The sequence below is a fragment of the Heterocephalus glaber genome, unplaced genomic scaffold (assembly GCF_053883595.1).
Source record: "Heterocephalus glaber isolate CG9 unplaced genomic scaffold, H.glaber_assembly_v1.0 deba00001479, whole genome shotgun sequence".
In the NCBI taxonomy this organism is placed as follows: Eukaryota; Metazoa; Chordata; class Mammalia; order Rodentia; family Bathyergidae; genus Heterocephalus; species Heterocephalus glaber.
Window position 1 is genome coordinate 13,122,803 of NW_028258316.1, and position 26,278 is coordinate 13,149,080.

The following is a 26,278-nucleotide window of genomic DNA, read 5'->3' on the forward strand; positions in this document are numbered from 1 at the left end:
TATCTTGAGACTCAGTTTCTGCTTCTGTGAACCAGAACACGTAGTTCCTCCTTTAAAGATACTCTCATGAGTATTCAATGTCATTATGAGTCATTAGTGTATTGTAGAGTAATTGGTGCCTAGTAGGTGCCCAGTAAATATTCTCTCTCCTTTACCAAGAGACCATTTCAGAATTATCTGAGGAATTGCTGTTTTCTAAATATATTTGCATAGGCTTCATTCTGAGTGATGGGGACTCAATAGGTGTGGGGTAGGGATGCACTGGTTTTGAAAGGGCTTTTTATATAATACTCATGCATGCTCTTGGTTAAGAGAGGCAGCCTTAGGTTTTCAGAGATCTAGCTAAGAAGCAACTTAATAGAAGAGGGCAGAAGGAAAGACAGAGGGAGAAATTGATGGACTACTACTAATCCTTAACATGATAAAAAACCTGTTAAAGAGGAAAGAGGTCATCATTTTATAGCACTTCGGACGACACAGATAGTGCTGAAATGCACCATGGGAACGTATCCCATTACCAAGGTTTCTATAAAATTCTCTGCTATCCATTTGGTCTGACAAGTACACCCAGAGGAACAGGGGCTATGGACCAGACAAGCCAGGGTCAAGGCCAAGGTTGGGTCTGAGTTTGAATTTATTTTCCCCTTAATGATCCTCATACCATACTTAATTCCTAAAAAGAAATTGTGGCTAGAGGGAGTAATTCTGAATCATGTTTATTGTGCCCAGATTTTAGGTTTTGACATTCTTCTGATGAAAAATCTGAAGCCTATGCTACTTGAAGTTAATGCAAATCCCAGCATGAGAATTGAACATGAACATGAAGTAAGTATTTTGAGCATCTCATTGACTATATGGCTATAAAACCAAGTGTTCCTACTCTCAAAGTATCCACTTGGCTACACAAAACTCAACATTCTCAAATTTTCACAGTGAAGTTCTGTTCAAGTCAAATAATTTTAGTTCTGTTGAGCTCTAAACAGAGTCTATTAATATAAGACCTTTCTGACCTATGGTAATTTCCCAGCATGCCATTCTTCCCATCTTTAAGGTCTGGAAACATAGAAGCAGCTGAGCCTTTCCATCAGTTTTGACACAAACTAATTAGTTAGCCTCAGGAGATGAACTAATTGAAATTCTATGAATATGATTTAGCCATGTCGACATGCTTGAATCACTAAGATAAATAGTATATTTAACAGTGGTTATACTTTTTTCTACCCCAAAATGCATTTAAAAACCTGGAAGGAAATACACCTAATGTTAGTGTTGGGCTTGGGGTGGGGGTACACAGTTTGGAATCTTTTAATTTTCTTAATGGCTTTCTATATTTCCAGCTTTTCTACAGTGAACATGCAAAATTTTGATAATCTGAAAATATAGTGCTATTTTTATTCCTCTTCAGGTATTTTGTAATTAATAAAAGGAAATTGGCATTCTTAAAGTGGTACTATAAGAAGAGGATTAAAAATGTCTCTTCTATAGATTAGCACAGGCCAAATGTAATAGTATATACCTGCTTGACTGTTTGGAGGATGGCATATCGATAGCCAATTGGCACCGAATCACGATCCTACTGTAACACAAAATCCTTACCCATTCAAGCTTTCTCCAGGCGTGTTTGAAAATGTCCCCAGCCTGGTCGATGAAGAGGTGAAAGTAGCTGTGATCAGAGACACACTGCGCCTCATGGACCCACTAAAGAAGAAAAGGGAGAGCCAGTGAGTATTTATTGTGTCCTTTGTTTCTATTTACTCTGCTTCCTAACTCTGCTGCCTAGATGAGTTAAGTTCTTAGAACCAGTTAACATGTGAGACACACATATTCCACAATTTCATTCTGTAACTATCAGCCTCCAACTAACAAGTGACTTAAAATCAGGAGTAATTGGACGGTTTCCTAACTGATTGTTATCGACATCAGAAAAGTCTCTTCCAAGCTCCCATGTTCCTACAGTGAAAAGATCTCCTCTGGCCCACTGTTGTTCACTTGGTACTTCTCTGAAATCTTCAAGCATAAGAAGAGTAAGATAAAACACAGAAGACGTCACAAATAGCTGGACTTGGAGTTTCCTTCTTTTGTTTCTTCGCAGTGTAAGCTTTTAGTTTCAAATTGTGCAGAACCAGTGTAATGAACTTCTGATACTTGTTTCATACTTATAACAGTTGTAATTCTTCTCCATCCTCAGCTACAAGAGGCACATTAACCAGGGATATAGGTGTGTGTGTGTTCCCTATCTCTCCCTCTACAGAATCACCCTAGAAATGAATGACATTTCACTAGGGTATTTTGTTTGTTCTTTTTTTGTTGTTGTTTTTTTAACCAAATTCCAGGCTCTCACAAAGTAAGGGTTGAGTAAATATAACTATACCTATGTTTTAGGCAGAAAAACTCAAAGGCCGGCATTTCAAATAGCACTTCTCACACCCCTAAAAATCAGGTTGGCCCCAGTGCTTCCTGACATTTAAGACCTTGTCGGTGATATTTCAAGACTGGGTGGAATGCAGACTTCCCTGGAGCAAGTAATGTTTTGTAGATGGCTCTAATGAGGCTCCTGACAAATGGGGCTCAAACCCAAATATTTTTAAAGCCACCGTACAGGAGTGCTTCTCACCCTTGGCTGCACAATAGGACCAACTGGGGAGCTTTCAAAAATACCAGAACCAGCACCTGTGCGTCTAAAGATGCGGATTTTAATTAGCCTGGGCTGGAGGCCTGGCCATAGACATTTTTAGGCTCTCTGGGTGATTCCACTATGTAGCCCAGGTTGAGAACCACTGCCCTTCAGGAAATGTTACACAGGTGACACCTGCTCAGCTGAGTTCTTCCTGAAAGCACTCTTCACCATGTAAGGCAGGGGTTGCCCTTGTTAGCAAGATGCTCCCAAGAATGGTCACCTGTCGATTGCCTAGGCCAGTCACACAGGGTGTGGCTTCCCCCAATTAGCTCTTCAAAGTGGCAGTGTGTCAGGGCTGCCAAGTCCTCTGAGCAACTCAGACACAACAGCTACTAAACAACGTATCCACCAGTAAGTGCAAGTAGCTGCTTTCTCTAGCTATCCCTTTGGGAAAGCAGTGGTTAGTTGCAATTTGGATAGATTTAATTGCAATAAAACTCCTTCCTCAAAAATCTATTCTCTAACAGTTATTGATCTCACCAGCAGAAATGAGGTTGTAAGACACTGGATGCTATGGGAGGACTTGGGTGGCTTTCTATGGCAGTGTGGTATGGTGGTACAGTTTATTTTGTGATGACCTGACACATTGGCATTTTGATATCTTAGGTGTGAAGAAGAATTTTAATATCTGTTATGTGGTCTGAGCCTTCTTAACCTCTGCCACCAAACATGAAGAGGTGGAAGTTTTTCATTGTATTTCTCATTAAATGGTATTGAAACAAAATTAGCTTTCTTTCTCTTATTCTAGTTGTTTTCTCTTACCTGCACCTGTAAAATGCATATGAGCTGCAGGTCTGAAATTTAATAGCAGTGGGGCACCAGGCCATTGATTGGGAAGGATGAAAAAGGCATTTTACAACTTATCAAGTCATAAGTAGCAGCATCTCATTTTTAATTTAAAAAGCATTGACTTTTTTTATCGATAACTAAGACCAGTTAGAACTTCAAGGACCTGACTTCATTTCTAATATAGAATCCCTTTCATCTCACCCTTTTCTTACCTGCAACATAAGAGAGTATGTTAATAGCTAAATGCCATTTACTGATATTTTTCTTAATTTCACTTTATTTTATTTTTTACTCAGCAATGATTATCCATGAAAGTTCTTTGTAATCTGTAAAGTACATTTATATGTAAGGGATTATTGCCTTCATTTTGATTAACTTTACCATACAGAGGGAAAGGCTGAAATTATTCTCAACTCCTTTATACACAAATCTTTCAGAATAACTTGAAAGCACTAGATTTGTGTCCACAGAAAATGCACAGTGCTGCAGTGCTGAGTCTTGTGAGTCCAATTCTGAAACCATGTCATTCCAACTGCACGGAATGATGTCACACAGATCTCAGTTGGAAGTTACCTTTAGAAGTAGAATTTCTTGCTGGGTGTGATGGTGCACACCTATAATCCCAGTACCCAGGAGGCTGAGGCAGGAGGATTTCCACTTGTTCAAGGCCAGCCTGGGCTACATAGTGAGTTCAAGACCAGCCTGAGCTACATAGTGAGACCTTGTTTCCAAAAAAAAAAAAAGCAAAATTTCTTGAGATTGCACCGAATCCAACCTAAACCTTTTTAAACAAATGCTTTGCTAGACTTCTTTCAACTCTTTAGCAAGAGAGGATATGGAGTGGCCCTCTTTAGTTCTTTCTTGGGGACTATTTGTCATCAGGACTATTGAAGTGGGCCTTCACTAGCCCTGACACAAATTGAAAAAAAAGGCCAAAGATATCCTGAGCCACCTCAGTTCTTAGATTGGCCTAGAAAGAGCACCAGACATGTGTCCATGTGTCATATATTTCTGCACACACCTGGGTCTGGTAGCCCAGGTCAGTTTCTTGGTGGGACTGAGAGCAGTCCTCAGGCATTCTATGGGGGGAGGAGCTTGACCTTGCAGATATCCACCTTGGCATAGTCAAAAGTCCTTTCTTTTGAGCTGACATTGAAATCCTGGCCCTGTTGCCAGCTGATATCAACTGGAGATGCTGAATAGCTGTTTTGGGGCTCAGTATCCTTTTCTATGTAGTGGGATAAGTGCAGTTAAATGAAACAATGAGAAAACCTTGAGAAAACAATGAGGAAACCCATGCAGGCACTTTATAATGCTTATTTTACTGATCAGTAATATCTACTGGACATGAAACAAACAAAACATAATGCTTAGTTGTTGTACTCTTTCCTAGTCTACTTCAAGTAGCATTTTGAACTTAAAACCACTAACATATCCTAAAACTGAAGCTGTGGGATCCCCGTGGACTAGAATTGACATTGGAGCTGATTACTTATGCAAGGCTCTGTTGCCAGGTAGCAAGATGTCACTGGTCCATACTTATTTGGTGAGTTAGGAGAAATTAACTTCCTCACAGAGGAAGACAGCTGTCACATGAGAACTATTTTGACTCTGGTGATGTTTTGTTGTATCTAGTCATTCAGTTGATTTTCATCCTAGGGTTCTGAGGAAGCACTATGGGAAAACAGGAAGGGGGAGGCTGATATGATGCGATTCTGGAAATATTATCTATATGGAGATAAAGTTCACATATTATAAAATAGCCATTTAAAATTGTACAGTTTGGAGGTCAGGGATATAGCTCAGTGATAGAGTGCTTGCCTAGCATGTGTAAAGTGCTGAGTTCAATCCCCTGCCCCCCCACCCCAAGTGTAAAATTTAGAGGCATTTAGTACATACACAGGGGTATGCAACCTTCACTCCACCCAGCTCCAGATATTTTTGTCACTCCAAAAGGAATACCATCCCATTAGGCAGTGTCTCCTCATTCCCTTCATCCACATCTCCTCCCATCAGTCTGATATGCATTTCCTATTCTGAATATTTTATGTAAATAATATATAATGTGTAGTCTATGATTGGCTTCTTCATTTAGCACAATGTTGGAGGTTCATCCATGTCACATAGCATGTGTTTGCACTTCATTCCTCTCTATAGCTGAATAACACTCTGTTACATAGATATAAAACATTTTAGTGTTCATTTGTCAGTCAATGGACATTTGGGTGGAAGCCATCTCTTTTTCAACCAGATGAATGTTGATCTGTTTCATATTTTGACTTTCTTCCTTAACATTTGTTTGAGAGGAAATGATCTTTTCTGCTACAAGAAGTTATTTGAACTTTGCTTTAATACAACCCTGAACTTTATTGGGAAAAGCACGGGTTTTAGAAATCATCATGCCAGTCATCTCTCTGGTAAAGAATCTCCCTTGTAAGCAAGCGTGACAGAGGAGTAGCGTATGTCCAGACAAGGCTCTGAACTTGGCATCAGCCAGGTATGGGGTGAGGTCCTTTATCTCCAATCATTGTGCTTTAAGCTTGGCCAAGTTACTTTGTTCACTGATCTTGTCTGTAAGATGGGACTCAAGGGACCTCCTTGGCTGGATTGTCATGTTCATGCTATGAAATGACACAGGAGAGCGAGAACCTTATGAAATCTGAGCATCAGACAAATGCTAGTTGTTAGGATCGCCAAGTGATCGATTATGCTGATGGTGACAGGTAACTCACTAGCTTCTGAGGTAGCCTACTGGAGTTGTGAACATAGTGGTTCTTCACCCCAGAACCATGTATAAGAGACTACATTGGGGGAAAGTAAGTAACTTGTCCCAAGTTGCAAAGATGAGAGAAAAAAATGAAAAAATCAACAGAAACTGTCTTCTCTTCTCAGGGTATAAACCCAGACCTTACCCTTTGAATTGTCAGTACATCTTATTGAAGTCCCCTCCACGATAGGGAAAGATACCTTCTTGGCCATTTACACTAAGCATGCCATCCTAAATAAAGAACATTATCTTTGCGATCAAAGATTATTCTGGAAACAGATTCTCCTGGGAGAATCACCCAATGATCCTGCTGAATGGCCCATCCATGTGTATACAATGGACCTTTGATGGAAATCCTGAAGTTCAATTAATGCCAAAGATTCCTTTGTGGCCAGACCCTAAATCAGTACACAAGCACCTTTGAAGATTGTATATAAATGAGAATTCTGAGTCACAGAGAGGTGACTATTTGTATATTCCTTTGCATCATGAGTGGATTAGAGAAAGAGAAATTCATTTATTTTGACTGTTTATTGAGCACTTACAATTGTCTCATCCCTGGGTGGGCTGAGGGCTGCTGCTCTGATGCAGGCAGGCAGCTCACTGGGATTTGTAAACTTCGTATCAGTGAAGCATTAATGATACAAAGTTTAAGGAAAGGAAGATCGAAACTTTGAAAGGAAGACTTCATTGGAAAGGAGGATAAGGGAGAATATAGATAGTTATCATGGTAAGAATCAGGGAGATAGAGGAGGACCCACGGGCCCTTTGCTCCCAGCTGTTTTTTTTAGGGGGTCAGGAGCCTTCCCCCACTCCACCTCCCACCCACCCCTGAACCTGGCATAACTGGATTGGCTTCCAGGCTTCCCTGCCTAATGTCATTTCTTCTGGTGGTCTACGTGCAGCTTCTCTCTGTCTTGTCTGTTTACTTGTCCTTGACCTATTTTGAGGCCTTATCTCTGGGGTGGGCGGCTAGCTGGCAAGGCAGTGCCTTAGTCATGGTTAGTTTAGAGTTAGTAAGGGAGTGTGTGTGTCTCTATTGTAGTCACATACAGTGGCTCTAGAGTGAATCCCCATGTACTTATGTATATGTTAGTGCATGCTTGTCTAAGAGCTTTCCACCAAGTCGGTCAGCCCCCTTCCCCTCTTCCTCCCCTGCACTGTATTGGAGGTGGAGAGGGACAGCTATCTAATCTTGGCTTTGTGCACTTGGCTCTTTCTGTACTCCGCCTGTCAGCTCTTTCCCTCTCTGATCTCTTGGTGCAAGTCCCAAGGCCGTTTGGTGCCTTTCTTTATCTGGCTTTCCCCCCTCTCTACCCTCATGCTTGACCTACTTCCCAGGAAAATTTCTCTAGTACTTTTAACTTCTTCTACCCAGGATTGGCCAGGATTGGCCAGAAGACCTAATGAGGCCCCTATTCTATTCTTTTCCATTTACAGACCCCTGCCCCTACTCTGTGTGTCAAGAGGAAGACTACAGAAACAAATTAGCTCAAGGCTAGAAGGAGAGGCAAGACCCACACATGACTATCTGTAAGGTAGAAAGTGCTAAGTACAATAAATGTAAAGACAAATTGCCAAGGGAGGAATGTGTAAGGAGAAATTATTTCCTGATGGGAAGAGTTTTTGAAAACTTATGAAGAAGTGGCATGTGAGCTGAAGTTGAAAGGGTGAGTAGGACTTGAAACATGAAACAGAGGAAGGATGTCCATGGTGGAGGAAGCAAAGGTAGGAGGCTCTGTGGGGGAGCCTTGAGGAGGATCCAAAGGCTGGAGAGAAAGGCACAGGCAATGGATTGGTAGAGACAGGTGCATGGAGTGGATTGGTAAGTAGGTAGGAAACCGGCTGGCTTTGAATGTCAAGCCGAAGAATGGAGCTTGTTTTTGATTTGCAAGGCATGAAGTCTTTAAGGGTAGCTGAGCCTAGATATGATGCACAATTTTGCATATATGTGTATTTTTCCTGGAGAAGAGGCTAGAGTTTTATTGTATGGGACCAAACTGTCCTATTATTGGAGGCACCAGTGAATGTGTGTAAGGTTAGGGCACTGTAAGTTGGAGGTATATTGGCTCTCTGTGCCTCAAAGGTCTTGGGTTGGAGTGGTAGTCAGCTAACTAGGAAAATGTGCATGAATTTTCAAGAAAGAACAGACAAGAGATGACTAATGGTAAATGTATTCTTTTATGTGCAAGAGATAAAACATGACAAGTCATTTCCATCTGAAAATGTGGAAACATTAAGGCAGAAGTAACCAGTAAAAAGCCTCTTTGGTGTGAAATCTGTTGAGAGAGAACCATTTCTGAGACTTCTGGGGAAGGTGGCATTTCTTGAGCCGATGTGAGCGCGTCATTCAGCCACCGGTAGGTGCGCATCCCCCCTTGCCTGTGTGAGCAGCAGATGGAAAACCAGACAGGCACATGGCCAGTCAGTCACCATTATGGGGGAAATGGCAGTGTGATTTCCAGAGTTATTCCAGGTAGGGGTGGGGTAGTAAATGTGTTTGGAAATTTACTCTCAAGCTGCTCTGGTGAGCCTTATACATTCACATGTGTTTAAAATCACTTGTTAGCTTCTTGGAAAAACACAAAATTGTCTGGGCTCAGGAGGCCAACGTGTGGGTATCCGTTCCATATGGCATAAGATAAGTCCCTGCACTTTTTGGAGACAAGTTTCCAAACCAGACAAAACAAACAGTAAGAACAAGGGAATGGTATTTCCTGCCTAGCCTGTGTCACAGTGCTTGCCCTGCACAGCATGGCGTCGATGTTTGCATTTATTCCTGTTTTGTCCTCTTGGCTGCTGTATGCAGTAGGAGCTAGAACTACTTCTGCTTTACAAATGTGGACACTGAGGCTTGGAGAGGTTGGGTGATGTGTGAAAGAGTGGACCGGAAAACAGAGATTAAGGAGATGAATGTCCGGGAGGGAGGGCCCATCCTTCCCTGCATGTAGGCATAGCCCAGGCTCAGTGTCTCATTATGAACCTTGTGCCAGGGACTCAGCTCTTGACCCGCAGGGTCAAACACAGAACACGAGTAAGTATTTCTGAGTGGGGAAGCTCTGTAGCCAGCTAGGTCGCTGCTCCATTTCCAATAATGTCCTGAACCAGAAGGGATAAAACACAAGCCAATATGCAGACAGCAGCAACTTAAAGCAGGATTCACATGTGAAACGAGAGTTTCTGGAGAAAGAAGGGTTAGCTTGCTTAGGTCACATCACATGAATTTGCCAATGTGAGGCCTTTCTTTCAGAATATGCAACTGGCAGTGTCATTGTGCCTTGGAGCTGGACTGGAGGGGTCAAGGCAGGCTTCTCAAGGGAGGTGAGGCTCACATTGGCATGGGCTGGGATGAGTGGGAAAGCAAAAGTGGTATGGGGAGGGGCGGAGGCAGCAAGGTGGGTGAAGGGTCAGTAGGGCTGAGGAGGCAGCCCAACCCTCGCCATGTTTCCTAGGGCGCTAGGGCAGGAAAGGGACAGATGCTGCTCCTCTGCTGCCCATTTCTTAATTTTTTTCTCATCATAAAAGTAAAAACTAGAAAATACTGAAAAATAATTAATCTAAAATCACCCTTCAATTCATCCCTTAAGAGTTAACTTTTGTGTTAATAAAAATTGAATAATTTTCATCTGTTATCTTACAGTTGAGGTGATACTATCTACATAACTTTTGTTTGGAGCTTTTATTCTTCTCCATTGTATGTGACAGTAAGATCCCCCTTCTGATTAATGACTCTTTGTGAACATCATTTCCATCAAGAGCTGGACTGCTGTTTGCCTCCCTTAGTACAGAATGTTCGGTTTACTTCTAGTATCTTGTTTTTTGAACTGTGGTGTAGTTAGCAAGTCAGAGTTGGGGGGAGGAGCGAAGAGGAGAGTAGAGAGAGAGAAGGAAAGAGGAGAGAGAGGAAGAAGAAAAAGAAAAAGAAGGAGAGGGGAAGGGAGGAGAAAGAAGAGAGAAGAAGAGAGAGATTTGTCTGGTTACCAGGAATTGAGATCAGAGTGGGTAAGAGCTTGAGCCCTGGCATCAGATGCTTTGCGGGTAAACCCAGGCCCTGCCATTTATAGCCATAAATGTTCAGAGTCACCTCCCCCTCTGCCCTGTAGTTTCTTCATCCATAAAAGGGAGCTTTTCTTTTTGGTTTTTTTAAATCTGCAAAGCAATGAGAAATTCTTAATTTGGAGGGAGGTAAAATATCTCCTGTTCTTAAGAGAAGACTTGTCATGGGAAATGTCCAATCTGAATGTATTTGAATAAATTGAACAATATATGTAACCTGGAGGTTTTTGTGTTTTGTGTTTTCTTTTTAAGGAAAAAAAATGTGGAAGAAGAGGTGGTAAAGTAAGTGGGAAGAGAGCTACAGCAATGACAGGTTAATCTTTGGCTGTGGGGATAGATTTGATTTCCCTCTAATTATCTGCTAGATTAAAAGAAATGAGGGATCAAAATGAAAGCCAGTTTCAGTAATCATTTGAAGCCCTGGGTTATCACACCAAATGGTTGGCAATATTCACCAGCTGCTTCCTTTCCTTTTCTTTTTATGCAATTTCCATTTCTCCCTTCACTTTCAGCAGTGTAAGGGGCCCCTTCCAGGTCTCAGGGAAGAGGCTAACAGGAGAGGGATGGGAGGGGAGTGGTAGCATCCTGCCAGGTGTGTGTGTCACAAGGGAGAGGCACTGGATGTGCACTTCCTGTCTGGGCAGACACTCTCCTGTGCTTAGAGAGGACCCCTTCCCTGTAGACAGTGCCAGGCTCAGCAGCTCTGAGAATCTGCTGACCTGTGGTTCACTGCACCCACAAGTGGATGTACGGATGTGTGCGTGAGTGAATGTGGAGGGTGTGTTACATGTGGGACCCGTGCTAGAGGCTGGGTCATTGATGCTGTGAGCTCCTGTGAGGAACAGGATGCAGCAGGAGTACCAACAGCTAGATGGGCTGGGCCTGGGTGTGAAGAGACTCAGAGAAGGATGGAGGTGGTGGGGAAACCTACACAGAGGCAGCCAGGATCAGTGAGGGCTGCACAGCAGGGCAGAACATAAGGTTCTCAAAGCACTGAAAGAATTCCAGAATTGACACAGTTCATGAAAACTCCAGGCTGGAAGCCACCTAACATTCACCAGCAGAAAAACACACTAATTTTGGATATTTACTCAGTGGAATACTATATATCAATGAAAATGCCCCAATTATACCTCACTGCATAGACATTGGACACGAGAAGCAAGTCATAAAAGCACATCTACAATACATTTCCTATGAACTAAAATCCCAAACAGGCAAATGGAAACTTTATTTCATAGAGATGCCCCGTAAGTGTCAATGACATGAAACAAAACAAGAAATAATGATCAGAGAGTTTCAGACAGTTGCTCCTGGACAGGGAGGGGCAGAGGGAGGTGTGACCTGACAGGGGCCCAGGGGGAGGCTGGGATTCTGGGCCTGTTCTGTTTCTTAACACCAGGGCATTAGAATAATTGGTTAAATGCACACTATACCACATATATGATACATATATGATTTCACAGGTAAAACAAAGTCCAGTGTGGCCTAATCACAGCGAGTGAGCAGGGAAGGTGTCAGAAATGGGGACCACATGTGTAGGTCAACTATTTTGCTTTTTATCCTAAAAGCAACAGACAAGTTTGAAAGGGCAGGGAGACAGGATGAGGTTTATGTTTTAAAGTGATTGTTTTGACTGCAACATGAAGATCAAACTGGAACAAGGCCAGGGTAGGTGGGGCGGGCACTTAAGAATTTGAGCCATGGCAGTCGTGTGGACTTGGGTGGCCATGGTACGAATGGCGTGAACTGTGGTGTCCGAAGTATTTAGGAGGAGGCATCAGAAGGACTTGGTGATGAATGGGTTATGGTAAGTGAGCATAAGGAGACTCAAGTTTGGCAACTGCATGGCTTCGGGTGCCAGTCACAGAGGTGGGGAGCCCTGGGATAGGACAGCTTTGGGATCCATGATGAAGGGCTGTGAGATTTTCAGGTGTGCTGTCTCGGTAGCTGGGTACATCAGCCAGGGGCCCAGGAGAGGCGAGGCCTCTTGCAGGTGGGAGAGCTCCCTGGAGAGGGAAGTCCCCATGGCAGACACTTCATGTGACTTTACAGAGAGTTCAGTGGTGGCGTGGGGAAACCTGGCTCCAGTCCCCACTTTTGCTCTTTCTGGCACATTCATGGCCACAGCAGCATGCTCAGCACAGGAGCATCTCATCTTCACACTGTCTGGGTGTATCACCCATGTGGTATAACTCTCTCTGAGGCTCCTGGGATTGTGCAGCTGCCTTGGTGTCCTCAGAGAGCACTTGGCCCCAGTTGGATGTTGTACCCCTGCCTGGTGGGGGGATGGGGCGATGGAGGAACTCAACCAGTAGAGCAGGCAGAGGGGGTTTCTCTGGACAACTGCTCCACGGGGCTTCCCCAGGCAGCCCTTCCTCCTCTCATGATCATCAGTGCCATCCTCACCCACACATCTGCACAGCGCTCTGCCGCTTGGAGTCATTTCAAACCACTTAGCGGAAGACATACCCACCCATGCAAAAGAAGCAGGATATGAGTCATCATCCTCATTTTACAGTTGAGGAAACCAAGACTCTGACAGCATGGTACTCCTCAAGCCTTGGGTTTCAGGACTCTGTGTCCTGCAGAGTAGACTGCTGGTGATGGGAATTGCCTGTGTGCCAAATCCACCAGCTGAGGCACCAGAATCTCTCCATTCCATGAACTCTGTGAGGTGCTGCAGGGAACAGAGACTGTCTGTGCTCAGGGGCCTGATTAGGAAAGGGGAGTGGAAATCCTCTACAGGGAGGAAACATCCTCTGCAGGGGATGTTTAGCCCAGAGGGACAGCCATTGCCATTTTTACCTTGAAAAGTTTTAATGGGAGTTAGAATGGACTCTCTGTTCTGTAGGCAGAACAACCATGGCTGAAGTTTACAGAGAGATTGAAGCTCAGTGAAAGAACAAAAATTCTTTGCTGAAATGATAAGAACTGACTCAAAGGAGTAGTGAGTTCCTTGTAGCTGGAAGTAATCAAGTCCAGACCAAATAGCCAAGTACTGTAGAGTAAAGGAGCACTCACTCTGAGATGAGCAGAGGCAGGCTCAGTTCTTGGTCTTGTGATCCTGGGCAAGTCACTTAACCTCTCCAAAACCTGGTTTCCTCCTCTCTACAATGTGGATAATGGTGCCTAGATTGTAGGTTGGTTGTGAGGGTGAAATAAGGTACCAAAGCACATGCTGGCAACCACCCATTCCAGAAGTATCTACCAAGTTCCTCCTAGGTGGTTGACACATACTATTGATTGAATTTTCATTAATTCCGTGCAAGCCAGCCCCACCCATCTCTTCTCACTTCTATCTCCCTGAACCATTGCAGGGGTAGGAGTTGACATTTCCATTCACACACCCTAGCCCCATCCACATCACCTCCACCCCACCTGGGTCCGGTTCTCTTTGGCCATTCCTGAGGATTAGTGAGAAGATACCAGATGCACCCTTTGCCCTTGGAAAGATGGATGCCAGCTATGTAGGAGAAAAATTCCCAAACCCTTGGGTACCCAGAGGGAATGTCTAGAGCACATGGAACCTGGGATCTTAGGGACATGTCTCTTTGGCCTCAAGGACCTCTTGTTCCTAAGGGAGAGGTAGAGGTCAGAGTTAGGCTGGAGGTGGATGCTCTTATATGCAAGGCCCTGGCAGTGACCCATTGCCAGGGTCTAAGTGCAGGGTTTCTGCTAGATTCATAAGTGGTGATACTCAGGGAAACCTTCATCCAATGTGCTAAGCCACGAGCCATATTGAGGCCTCAATGGTAGAATGAGAGCAAAAGGAAAGCCAGGAAAGCAAGGGGAGAAGGCAGGAATCTAGGGAGGGGTGGGTATTGGAACAGGGCTGACAGCTAAGTTGCAGTGTGTGTAGAGACAGATTGCACTCTGTTCCCTCTGGGTCAAGGCCTCACCTCCATAGTGTGCAAGGCATTAGGAGAAGAATCTTGGGCCACCGCAATAGCAGACCTCCTGGCTGTGGGCTGTCCAGCTGGCTTGGGGAAGAACCAAGAGCTCAAGTCCCTCTCCTGGGCTTTGAGTATGGGTGCAGGAGAGTATAAAGGATCAGTCTCAGCCATCTGACCACTAAGGATAGAACTGCAGTCGTGTTGAAATAGCCCCATGAGGGCAGCCAATAAAGCACCCTGGGCATCATTTTCTGGGTCTGAGTCAGCACAACTGTCCCTCAATCCCCTGTCCACTGTGCCCTGGTGTCTTCTGACTACTTCCTGCTTCAGTGCAGGTTACAGGGCTGGACGGGGCCAGTCCACTGGGTTCAGGACCTTAGAGCCTGCAGCTGAGTTGGGGCAGACAGGGAGAGCCATCCAGGCTGAAGAGGGGTTCCCGAACTTTGGTGGGTGTTGGAGTCTCCTGGAGGGTTTGTGGAAGCCTAGGTTGCTGAGCCCCACCTCCAGAGTTCTGATCATCTGTGTTTCTAACCCATTTTCAAGTGATGTCCATGCTCTGGTCAGGTAGGGTGGTTGTCTCCCATCTCCCATCTTTGTATCTGTCCCAGACCACCTCAGAACTCTGAGCAGCAGCCCTTCAGCCCCTCATGGGGTTTAGCACTGTGGTGGTCAGTGGGACTTGTCCTTATGCACAGAGGTGGGCAGTGCCCCGTGGAAGGAGACCACTTGGGGACAGGGTTCACCAATAATCCAGAGAACAAGGTGCCCTAGCTTAATGGAATTCTGCTCACAGGTGTCACGTGAAGAGCGTGCGACCACAGCACTGAAAAAGCAGCACAGGGCCACATAATAAATTCACATTTTATTAATCTGTTTTATTCCCTTGCCTTTCTGTGCAGATTTCTTAAGACAAGCAAAATACTAAATGATTGTAAAATCTAACCTTTAAGGCACAATCAAACCCTTTTAAAACAATCCTTCTAATGAGGGAAAATGCTGCAGATTTTTTCCCTTTTCAGTCTCTTGTAGCTCAGCAGAGGCAAAGTCCTAGATACATTCTTAATTTTGCCTCGGCCTTTCTCTACAGCAGAACGAGTGGTGGGGAAAATTTTTTCTCTAGGCAACAGCAACATTTCTGTCTCATTTGTTTGGTTTTGCACTGTAACATAGCAGCTTATGGGGCTGCTAATTTGAACTTTGGTCCTTCTAGGAATGTATCGTTCATGATCAGTAAATATATCAGGTTGCAGGTTTTAGCCATTTAATTATTGAATATGGAAATGCATCTTTGCCTCATGAATATTTTAAAATGGAACAGTAGACAAATTGTATTTCGCTCCCAAATTTCTCTGAAGCTCTGAACTACTTCATATTCAGCATTGTCTGATTACCCCCATGCCATGAGATCTGTTTTCCCTCAGGAAATTTGAGCAGAAGGCCAAGGCATTCATAGGGAATAGGTCGTTCAAATGCCATTTGGTTTGTCCTTGGATCTGGAATGTCCTTGTTGGATTTGGAACTTGAGGTGATACTTTTATAAATGAGGATGTAGCCTTGTGTAGTGCAAAGGGCAAAGGGCTCCTAAAGAGTCCAGTGGGTCTTGGTATGAACTTGACCTTTCCTCTTGTTCTCTGTGAAATCTGGGGCAGTTAACATCTCAAAGCCTCAGTTTCTTCATTAGTAAAGTGTGAATAACAGTAATAGCTATTTAACAGGATAATTGTAATGAGTAAATGAATTACAGTACTTAACACAGCTTACTGCCTGGACATGGTAAGCATTTAATAAATAGTAGTTATTTTACAATTATCCTTATTGTTTTTATTATACAAAGTCCTTATCAGAATGCAGTGCACATAGAAGTTCAATAAATGATAATTGTTATTATTACTATCATTAACATCCTTATAATTCTTATACATGGACACATATTAAAATACAGTTGGCCCTCAGTGTCTATGTGGGATTGGCTCCTGGATGGCTCAAGGTACTAAAATCTGTGGATGCTCACCTCCCTTACATGGAATGATATAGTAATTGCATGTAACCTACATACATTCTTCTGTATATTTTAAATCATCTCTAAATTACTTGTAATATCTAATTACAATGTAAATAGCTGCTATACAATAATGTTTAGGGAACAGTGACCAAAAATAGTTCACTACATGTTCAATACAGATACAATTTTTCCTCCAAATATTTCTCATCTTTAGTTGTTTGAATCCTTGGGTGCAGAATCTATGCATACAGAAAGCTGACTGTGTACAGTTTCCCGCCATGCAAATTATATGTATTTTATTTTTTAAGATAGGAATTTTTAAAAGGAAATGGATAGCTTAACGAAGTTCAGCAAAATTGAAGTAAATCAACAGTGCTCATATAAATAGTTTAATTAAGATAATCCCCGATGGAAAACATTTGTTCAGTTTGTGCCTCAAATTGCAAATGGGTCCCATAGATTTTCATGCACTTCTCCTGATTAGGAGACCTACTTGGGGGGGGGAGACCTAAAGACGAGCAGTCTTCAGACTGTGGGAGATGACCAGGCTGGAGGCTAGATCCTGGGATGAGTGTCAGCCCTGCCACAGTGCACTCCGAACTTGACCTTGGGCAAGTCCCCACACTTCCCTCAACTATTGTTTATTCATCTGTAGAACCTCCCACATTTGGAAGTTGCTGCGATTCTATAAATGCATGTGATTCATCCCTTTTAAAAAGAGATATACAAAATAAAAAGGAAGATTTCATCTTTTGAAAAACACTTAGACTCTGCAAATTTTGCCAGTTGCTTTTAAACCACCAGGTATTATGTGCCAGATATGTGAAGGCAGCTTAATTGGAAGTTGTATTTATCATCTGGAGTGTATGTGCTTGCACTAAATGTGTTTTTGACAGTCTCTCACCATCCAGCCTCTTGCTTGCAACTGTAATGATTTGCTTCCCCATTGCACTCAGAAGAAACACTTCAGTCCTGGTTATAAACATTAATTAGTTTGAAGAAGAGAAACAGGATTGTTTCTTAAATTAGTTCCAGATACAGAGGCCATTTTTTGGTGCTCTTATAATCTGGGTACTTCATAAGAGTGACATTGTGCGACTTTGCATTTATCCTCTGCCCAAGTTCATTGCTAACATCTTTGTAATTGGTGAACCAGTGCTTATAATTAGGAGATAGAATGGTGTTCATCTCTATGCTTAGCTATTATGGATGTGGCACAGTGTCTCTCATGGTTGAATCTTACTACTTAGGCTATGGTTGTTTGTGAGAAATCTTTCCTCTGGTCTTGGAAGCCTGTTGAGTTAGCCTGTGATAGCATGGTAGTGTGAATATGTGAATCAGTGAAATGAACAGACACATATCACTGTGGACAGTGTACAATAAGGAAGGAAAAGAACAGCAGTGCTGGGAGACCTGGGTCCCAGCCCTTACTCAGCCCCCGACTTGCTTCATTACCACGTACTGTGAGCCAGGCGTCATGTTAGAGCCTGTGGTGCAAAGATAATTGAGCTCAGCATGGCTTTTCTGTCCAGCTCTGCATTTCTTCAGCAAGGGGCTTGGGCCCGACCCTTGAAGATCTGTTCTGTTCTCCATTCTGTCAGCTCAGTTACTAATCATAATAGCAGTAAGCCTCAGGCTGTTATTCAGGTAGTTCATGGCATTTTGGTAGAGCTGCAGAAGCAGGTAAAGCTTTGGATGGCTTCCAAATTACAGATGACTCCAAAAGTTGCCCTTAGTTTGTAAGCCTGATTATATCCCACCTAAGGTTTGCTGTTCATTTTGGTTCATTTGTTCATTTATTATGGGTTTTCAGGGGGAAGGGCATGGTAGTCTCCATAAAAACTGGTCCTTGGCTCCTGCTTGGTAATTGAGAAAAGGCAGTTTAGTTAAATTTCTGTCCTAGGCACTTGGCATTCAGATTGCTTTATATGCTACCTTAGATTAAGGTCTCTGAATGGTGGAAACATTGCATCCTCTTCATTTATGATGTATTCGTTTGAACTTGTCTTTCTTTTCTAGTGTGTCTTGCACTTAAGTCGCCTTTGGAGTATCGCTCTACTTCCCCTTTGTCTCTGCCTTAAACTGTGTGTACTAATCTACGTTAAAGGAATTATGCCCACGTAGAATAATAATGTATACCTGCCCACACTGAAGCTTCTTTTCTTTAAGAAAGAGCTCCATTTCTTTCTGAGCTTTATCTGTAAAGTAGAACTAATAATGGAATTGTGGACGGGGGCCCAATAAGAAGCAGCGGTGTCTTCTACCTAGGCTCTGAATTGCTTGAGGATAAGACAATGAAATAAAGAGAAGAGCCAAAACAGCACCTTCGTTGTGGAAAAGGTGAGATTGGAGGATGTGTCACGTCTGTGGGCAACTAAGCTTCTTGACACTGAATGCAGAATGAAATTCGGGCAGCCAGCAGCTCCCCTTGCACCCCAGGGACAGGGTTGTGTGGAGCCAGAGCCAGACCTGGCATCAGCAGGAAGGAGGAGGAAGGAGGGAAAGGGCCAAGGCTCCTCTGGCTGGGTTCTTCCTCCAAACAAACCAATCACCAGACATTCTGTCCCCTCAGGGTCAGAGAGGTCAGAAACTCTATGCTAATAGTGGTCCTTTCCCATGGCAAGAATAGGGCCAGAGTGCCCCCTTCTGACACAGAGTAACAGGGGCTAAAAGCATATGCTTTGGAGTCAGACAGGCCCAGGTTCAAGTCCAAGTCCTCCACTTTCAAGCTGTGTGATCACGGATGGACCCCTCCACCTTTGCTTAACCTCACTGTGAAAGACATGATGTTTAGTCCTCGTGGAAATTAAGTGAGATAATACATTAAAATGCCGAGCATGTAATAAGTGCTCAGTAAACAATAGAAGGTCAAAAGAGCATATATAAATATCCTCTGCAAATGACACAGACCTATATAAATTGCATCTGTATAAAGAAATAGTATTATTTATGGTGGTGGTTTTAGCATAATAGCGAATTCTACTTGCTCTGCAGTTTTGTTAGTACTCCCTATTGAGGCTTAATAGCTGGAAATACTTGGTGACTTATCATGCATCTCTTTCCTATCAGCTTTTACAAAGGAGATCCATGGCTAGAAGGAAAGAAGAAATTAAATTAATGACAAACTTCCGTGCACCAGAATGACCATCCCTCTGATTCTAGCTATTTTCGTAGATTCTCCTGGAAGCTGTCATATAATTCTGTAGCAGCCATTAGAAAGTCTTCACTCCATTTAATTTATGCTGAGAAATCATTAGTGGGAATTTGACAGAGGTCTAGTGCGTTTCAAACCCATATTCTTCTGTCAGGCTCCAAAGGACGGTTCCACTTGCCAGAGTCGGCCCTTGAAGTGCAATGAAGAGAAAAAGGAAGGGATTGGATGGTGGCAGCTCTGTTTCCTCTCATCCTTCCTGTCACCAGCGTCATCATCTTGTTCATTGGTGGTTACCATGGACAGGTACTTTAGGGTATGATTTTGACCATAACCCTACTGGTTATTATTGCCTTCATTTTAGCATTCTGATGTTTGCCCAAAGTCCTGGGCAGAATCAGCATTTGAGCCCATGCTATCTTTGTTGGGAGCGGAGGTGACAAACTTCTCAAAGCCTGGAGGAGGTTCTATAAGGCCTGTTCAACTTTTATATACTTGATGTTTGGTCTAAATCAGCAGAGTTCACCTTTTTCGTGGCAATTATTACTCCTGATGTCTAGCCACAGACCCCATTTTTTAAAATTAAAATTAAAATTTTTTATTTTTTCCCATCCAGGGATCAAACTTAGGACCTTGCATTGCCAGGCAGGAGCTGGTGCCCCAGCCCCGACCCCATTTTTTAGATAACATTTGTTTTCCTTCCTGGACTTACCAGTGCCCTGAGCAGCAAGGCTCTCTGAAGATCTGTGTGACGTAGTCTCTTCTTCGGTCAGATTCTGCCTCAGTTCTGCTCAGAGCAGAATACAGCCTAGACACTTGGTATGTTTGGCAGCTTTCTGTTACCATAATAAACACCTGAGAAAAATCAATTTAAAATGAGGAAAGGGTTATTTAGGCTCACAGTCTTGGAGGTTTCAGTCCATGGTTGGCTGGCTCCATTGCTTTTGTGCTTGTGGCAAGGCTGTGGACCATGGCAAGAGCACTTCATGCTGGTTAGGAAGGAAAGAGAGGAACTGCAGAATCTGAGGTCTCAATATCCCTTTTAAAGGCACGCCCTCTATGGCCTAACTTCCTCCTGCTAGGCTCCTCTTAAAGGATGCACCAAAATCATGGCACTAGGCTGAAGACCAAGCCTTTAACACACAAGCCTTTGGCGGGACATTTAAGATCCAAACGATAGTGTGAGGTTTTGAAGAGATGAATCAATTGGGATTTTGTTGAATTCTAAAAAACTTTACAAAACCCTACCCTTTGCCAAGGCCAAAAGGGGAGTAGTAAATAATAATACCTATCTTTCATGGTTGAGGACAGCTGTGTTTGGGACATGGTGAGAGCTTGGCACAAGTGACAGTGGAGTGATTATTATTACTGGCCAGCTCATGGCCTTGGGGAACTTGCTGTGTTCTACGAGGGATACACAGGCAGATGGTTCCAGTCCCATTTGGTGAAGGTGACAGCACAGGATACTGAATGCATAGGATGGAGCTAACTGAGTCTTGGGGAGAAGAGTCTTTGGAAAAGATCACCTCCAAAGAGTGGTGAAGAATGAGGAGAAGCCCACTAAATGGACCAACACAGGTGGGGCTGGTGAAGGGCCCGCAACTCCGTCAGAACAGGAAGAAACGAAGGAACAGGGCATATCATCAGGGTAGAGGAGTCTTGAGGAAAACTGGTGATTTGTTGTGAAGTTTCACTCAGAGCAGGAGTTCATTTATCCAGTATGGCTCTGAAAGGAAGAACAAAGACTAACAGACAGAACTAGCCAGAAGGCAGATTTTGGACAAATATTAGCAAAAGGCTTTCTATCAATCTAAAAGTTTTCTAAAAGTGGAACAGGGCTGCCTCAGAACCTTACAGGCTCACCATCTGTCACTCATGGGCCCAAGTAGGGCCTGGTAAGATAGAGAAAGGCAAGGAAGAGAGAGCCTAAGCTTTGGCATCGAAGACCCAGACTCAAATTAAACCTGTATACTTGCTGTGTGAGCCCAGGCAGGTCACTGGGCTCATCTGCATCGGTTTCAGAACCCAATTACAAATGTGGAGTGCTTTGTAATCCATGAAAGAGCATACAAAATGTTAATTATCATGGTCATTGTTATTTCACTGTAGTTACTGGTGAACATATCTTAGTCATCCAACCAGTTTGGATTCCCTAGAGTTTTTAGCTTAATGTCATCACATACTAGTAATTGTTGAAGAAATTAATTAATGAATCAATGACTTTCTCCCCCAAAACTGGCCCTGAAGCTTGAAGTTGGGTTTCATCCCAAGCCTGGTACCTAATAAAATTCAACTTAAAATGCATTGAGTGAACAAATGAGGGAGGGATTTAATATGTGAATTGCTATTAACTAATATGATAGTCTTTGTTTTAATAAGCATTTATGTTTCATTTAACCCTATATTCAGTCTTGTGAGATGGTCCCCAGCACAGAGGGTCTCACTCAGGATTGTACTGGGGATGACAGCACTGCACAGGAGGCTGGCTCAGCTGCTCTGTGGGTCTTTCCCACCTCTCAGATCCCATGTTTCTAGGACAGCATGCTCTTGGCAAGAAGTACTTAGCTCTGTGTCTGAGGAAGACATGGTTCCATCTGGGTCACTTGTGCCCAAGGGAGTCGGACCCTCAGATTACATTAGGTCACATTCTTAATCCTGCACTGTGTTGGGTATGCACTAACTTCATGCAGGACATGGGGAACTCAGAAAACCGTGTTCCGCTCCCTCCCTAGTAGCCCTGCAATGTCACCCACTGCAGAATAGTTGAGCCCATTCCAAAGCACAGCTGTGGCCCACACACTTGTCAATTAGAGTAGGGGTGTGGATTTTAGAGCCCCAGATCCTGAATTCCAGCCTGGATCTTCCACTCCCTGGCTTGGTGGCCTTGGGCAAGTTGCTCTTCAAGCCTCAGCTTCTGTATCTGTGAACTGGGACAAGACTGTATATGATTACTGTACTTGCTCATTGCAGAAATGTCAGATTTCCATTTCCTCCATCATTGTAATATTGAGGTACACAGTTTATTTGCTGGCAAATACTGAATAAATGAATACTAGAGTTTATGGCAGTCTCAGTTCTCTCCCTACAGAGAGCAGACCCAAGGATCATCACTCTGATGCTGGCCTAGGTGCTGCTGTGTTCCTTTAAGAAGTGACGTTTCTGTCTCAGCCTCAATTTTCTCCTCTGTAGAATGAGATAATTGTAGCTATCCCATAGAGTTCTTGAGAAGATTAAACAAGATGATGCAGCTAAGGACTTGGGGTAAGGCTTAGCATAGTTGTTCAAAAATTGCAGTTCTGGGCCACATCTGAGAACATGTAGTTCAGCACAGGTGGGAAAGCAGACACTCAGTAAACGAGACTTTCCTTTATTCCTTTTCAACGAGCAACCTCCTTCAGCGCTCTAAAAGCACCGCACCAGTATACCCGGGCTTGATAGCTATTGAGCCAAGCTGATAGCAGAACCATGCTGGGAAGAGAAATGTCATAGTTCTTTGTTCTGTGAGGCTGAGCTCTCGTGGTACTGATGAAGGGGTGAATGACTTCTGTTAGTGTCTCCCATTATTCTATAAGCGAAGCTCCCACCCAGCACACCAACATTGGCACTCAGCACACGGAGGAGGCTGAGACACAGATAGACTGCTAGGTGGCTTCCGTCGGAGAATACTTTCTGTTGTGCTCTGGCCAAGAGAGGGAGCGCCTCCAGAGCTCCTGCTCTCTCTTACACGTCTCCTTTTCGCTGTCCCTAAGTGACTTTGAGTCAGATGCACCCAATCAATAGCAGCATGCAAAATGCATTGGTACCTATGTGACATCTTAATAATTACAGATGTATATTTTCCATATAATTGGGGTTTATTTACCTAAATTCAAAAAATCTTTCCAATTTTAACTGTTTGGAGTTGAAGTCTTTCTAAAGTGCATTATACACCTGCTTCCTGAAATCAAAGAAACACAATTTGACATTTTCTTTTTTCTTGGTACCTTGGAGTTAAGAGATGTGCTAGTAAACTGACTTTCAAAAAACAAAACAAAACACCCCTGGAATGGTAGTGTTTGCATATTTCCATAGTGTAGGTATTCCTGTAAAGTAGGCTCTCAACCTTACAACGGATTTCAAGCTCTAAATATATCTCAGTCACTTTTTCCTTGCTGTGACAAAATATCTGACACCTGCAAATTAAATGAGGAGAGGTTTGTTTGGGCTCACATTTCAGTCCACAGTTGGCTGGCTCCAAGGCAGGAAGTAAAGGCATAGGAAAAACTGCGCATGTCCTGGTGGTGAGGAAGCAGAGAGGTCAGGGAGGAGCCAGGAAGGGAGATAAGCTTGCAGTGACCCACCTCTTCCAAACAGACTCCACCCTTACCGACAAGTCAGCTCTAAGCCCCCTAATCCAATCACCTCCTCAAAACCCTGTCTATGAGTAAAGGAGGCTTTGGAGGACATCTAGATATGAACCATAACACAATGATTTTTAAAAGCCAGCCTTAAGTTTCTGGGATATTTACAGGTGGCTTGAAAGGAAATACTAGAAAGCAGGAAGGCCTAGTGGAAAGCACCAACTGCCAGACCTAGGGAGCCCTGTTAGTTGCCATTTTAACACTGGAGAGCTGGGTTTCGAACACTTCTCCTGCACTTCTTCCTAAAACTGAAGCAAAGATGACCACACTAAGAGTGATGGCAAGGACTACATAGGCTGGCATACACCAGGGCTCCCAAACTCAGGGGCACAGAGGCCAAGCAGGTGGCTTAGTGAACAAGGCAGCTGGGTTGGGTCTCCAGCAAACACGTGGAACTGCCTCTCCAGCTTGGCTGCACATCGGACCCAACGAAGGACTTCACCCACATCTAACCACTCCCAGACCAATTAAACTGGAGTTTCTGGGGATGTAACCTGAGTGTGGTTTTAAGGAATAACACAAAGCACCTCCCTGGGTGAGTCCAGTGTGCAGACCAAGTTTGTGAGCTCCCATACCTGGCCGGGCCGCAGAAAGGCACTCCTTGCTTCATAGCCTGGCGCGCCATATAGTGCTACCTGCTAACTGTTTCCACACGAGAGTGCTTTCGTCTCCCTAAATCCTGAAGGCTGGCCGTCAGGCATCATTTCTGCAGTCAAAGTCCGGCCTCTGAATCCTACTCCGTCCCACTTTGTCTTGTCACCTCCTGTGGGCTGAGTGTAGTTTGTTCCATTTTACCTGTAAAATGGGAACTGATGAGGGACGCTCCGCTGGGCACTTGGGAGCAAAGAATTCTGGGATTCCACGCCCCACCCCAGTCCTTCTCTGCTTATTCTCCAGCCATGGTAAACTTGTTGAGACCACATGTGCCATGTCCTTTCATGTCTCAGTGCCTTTTCACATATGCTTCCCCTGCCCAGGATGCCCCCTTACCTGTTTTCTATCTAGTAACCATCTCATCTTTCAAAGACCAGTTCCAGGTCACCTCCTCCAGAAGCCCTCTCTGCTTTCCCAAGAGGTTAGCCAAGAGCCTGAAGGCCTCTATGCCCACCCATGAACAGCACTTCCCATATTTTATTGTTGTTACTAGTGTACATACTTGTCTTAATTCAACAAATATTCATTTGGTGACCATTATGATGTCAATGCTGGATTTGTGGATTAGACCTCCTGATATTAGAGTCTTCTAGGGTCAAAACTACATCTGATTCTTCTGTACCCTCAGCCCATGGCACAGGGCCAGCACACTGTGCTTTTCAGGGGTTTCAAAGATGGAAAGAAGGGTGGGTGAGAAGTACTTCTAGTGTACTTGTGTGTTCAGGGTTGTAACGTCGAGAGATAAGTTTGGTGAAAGGGCAACTTTCTAGGTAAGGGTAGTGTTATTGTGATTTCCAGAAACTTCATAGGGTGATTCAGTTCTCATGGCAGGATTTATTCATGGTGGTTAGACTGTGGGCTACTTTCTTTAAAGGACTTAAACGTTGATTTTGAAAATAATTTTCCTCTGCAAAAGTGTCCAGGATGGAAACATTAAAGTTACAGTGAGTTTGGGAAATTGGAAGTAGTTTGGTATGGATAGAGGAGGTAGTATAGGATTCAGAGGAAATGAGGTCAGAGGGATTGTCAGTGTTGGATTATAAAAGGCTTTGACTGCCAGGCTAAGGAGCTTTGGATCGGCCCTGTGGGTGGAAGGTAGGAGCCCGTGGGAGTTTTAGGGGAGGGGGCAACAGTACCATCAGTGATTTGTTCATTGAACAAATCAGATCCAGCCACTCCTAGTTCAGCCCCCCCCCCATCTTCTGTTTTTGCCCTTTTCCATTTGCTTAATTTACCTTTAATTATTGCTTTCATTATTTTCACAGCCCATCCTAGCAGGAATGGTCTGTTGCTGAGTGGAATTAAACTGATAAGTCCTCAGAAGACCCCCTTTGTTCATATTATTAACTCATGTATTTTTCAGAGAAGATTTTATTAAAAGAGATCATCTGGGGTTTGTGTTCAGCTGTATTTTCCAGAGACAGCCTGGCCGGCAACTGTCCCTCGCACCTGACTCTGCTCTCTGTGTGCATTTTTAAAGCAGGTGTCACTCAGAACATAGGGAGCGCCAGGTTCTAATTGGGTGCTTGTTAAACCACAGGCCTCCAGATTGTGCTGCTAAAATTACTAGTTTATTCAACGAAGAAACCCTGCTGGGATTTTCCCACCTGAAAACAAACATTCAGTTCTGTGCCAATGTCACATTTTTCTGAGGACCTTGTTGTTGCATGTTATTATTATCCATGCTAGCACCTGGGGCAGTGGGGGCACTTTGCACACATGATTGTCTTACAGAATTCTCAAAGGATCTTCGCAAATAATGTACCATTTTCCCAGAAGAGAATATCTGGCCCCAGAGCAATGAGGTCACACAGCTAGTATGGGTCAGGCTGGAATGTGAACTCAGCTCAGCCCTGTGCTGGGCCCTCACCCGTACATATTTTTTT

General features: G+C 43.7%; 1 protein-coding gene across 3 annotated transcripts in view; it reads left to right on the plus strand.

Annotated features, from left to right (window-relative positions):
- Nucleotides 1-26,278, plus strand: part of Ttll11 (tubulin tyrosine ligase like 11) — a 255,941-nt gene that overhangs the window by 112,344 nt on the left and 117,319 nt on the right. For all 3 annotated transcript variants that reach the window (XM_013073559.3, XM_087183231.1, XM_087183233.1), the window contains 2 exons: nucleotides 730-825; nucleotides 1,606-1,721. In XM_013073559.3, coding sequence (XP_012929013.3) covers nucleotides 730-825; nucleotides 1,606-1,721 — 212 coding nt within the window. The remainder of the gene's footprint in view (nucleotides 1-729; nucleotides 826-1,605; nucleotides 1,722-26,278) is intronic.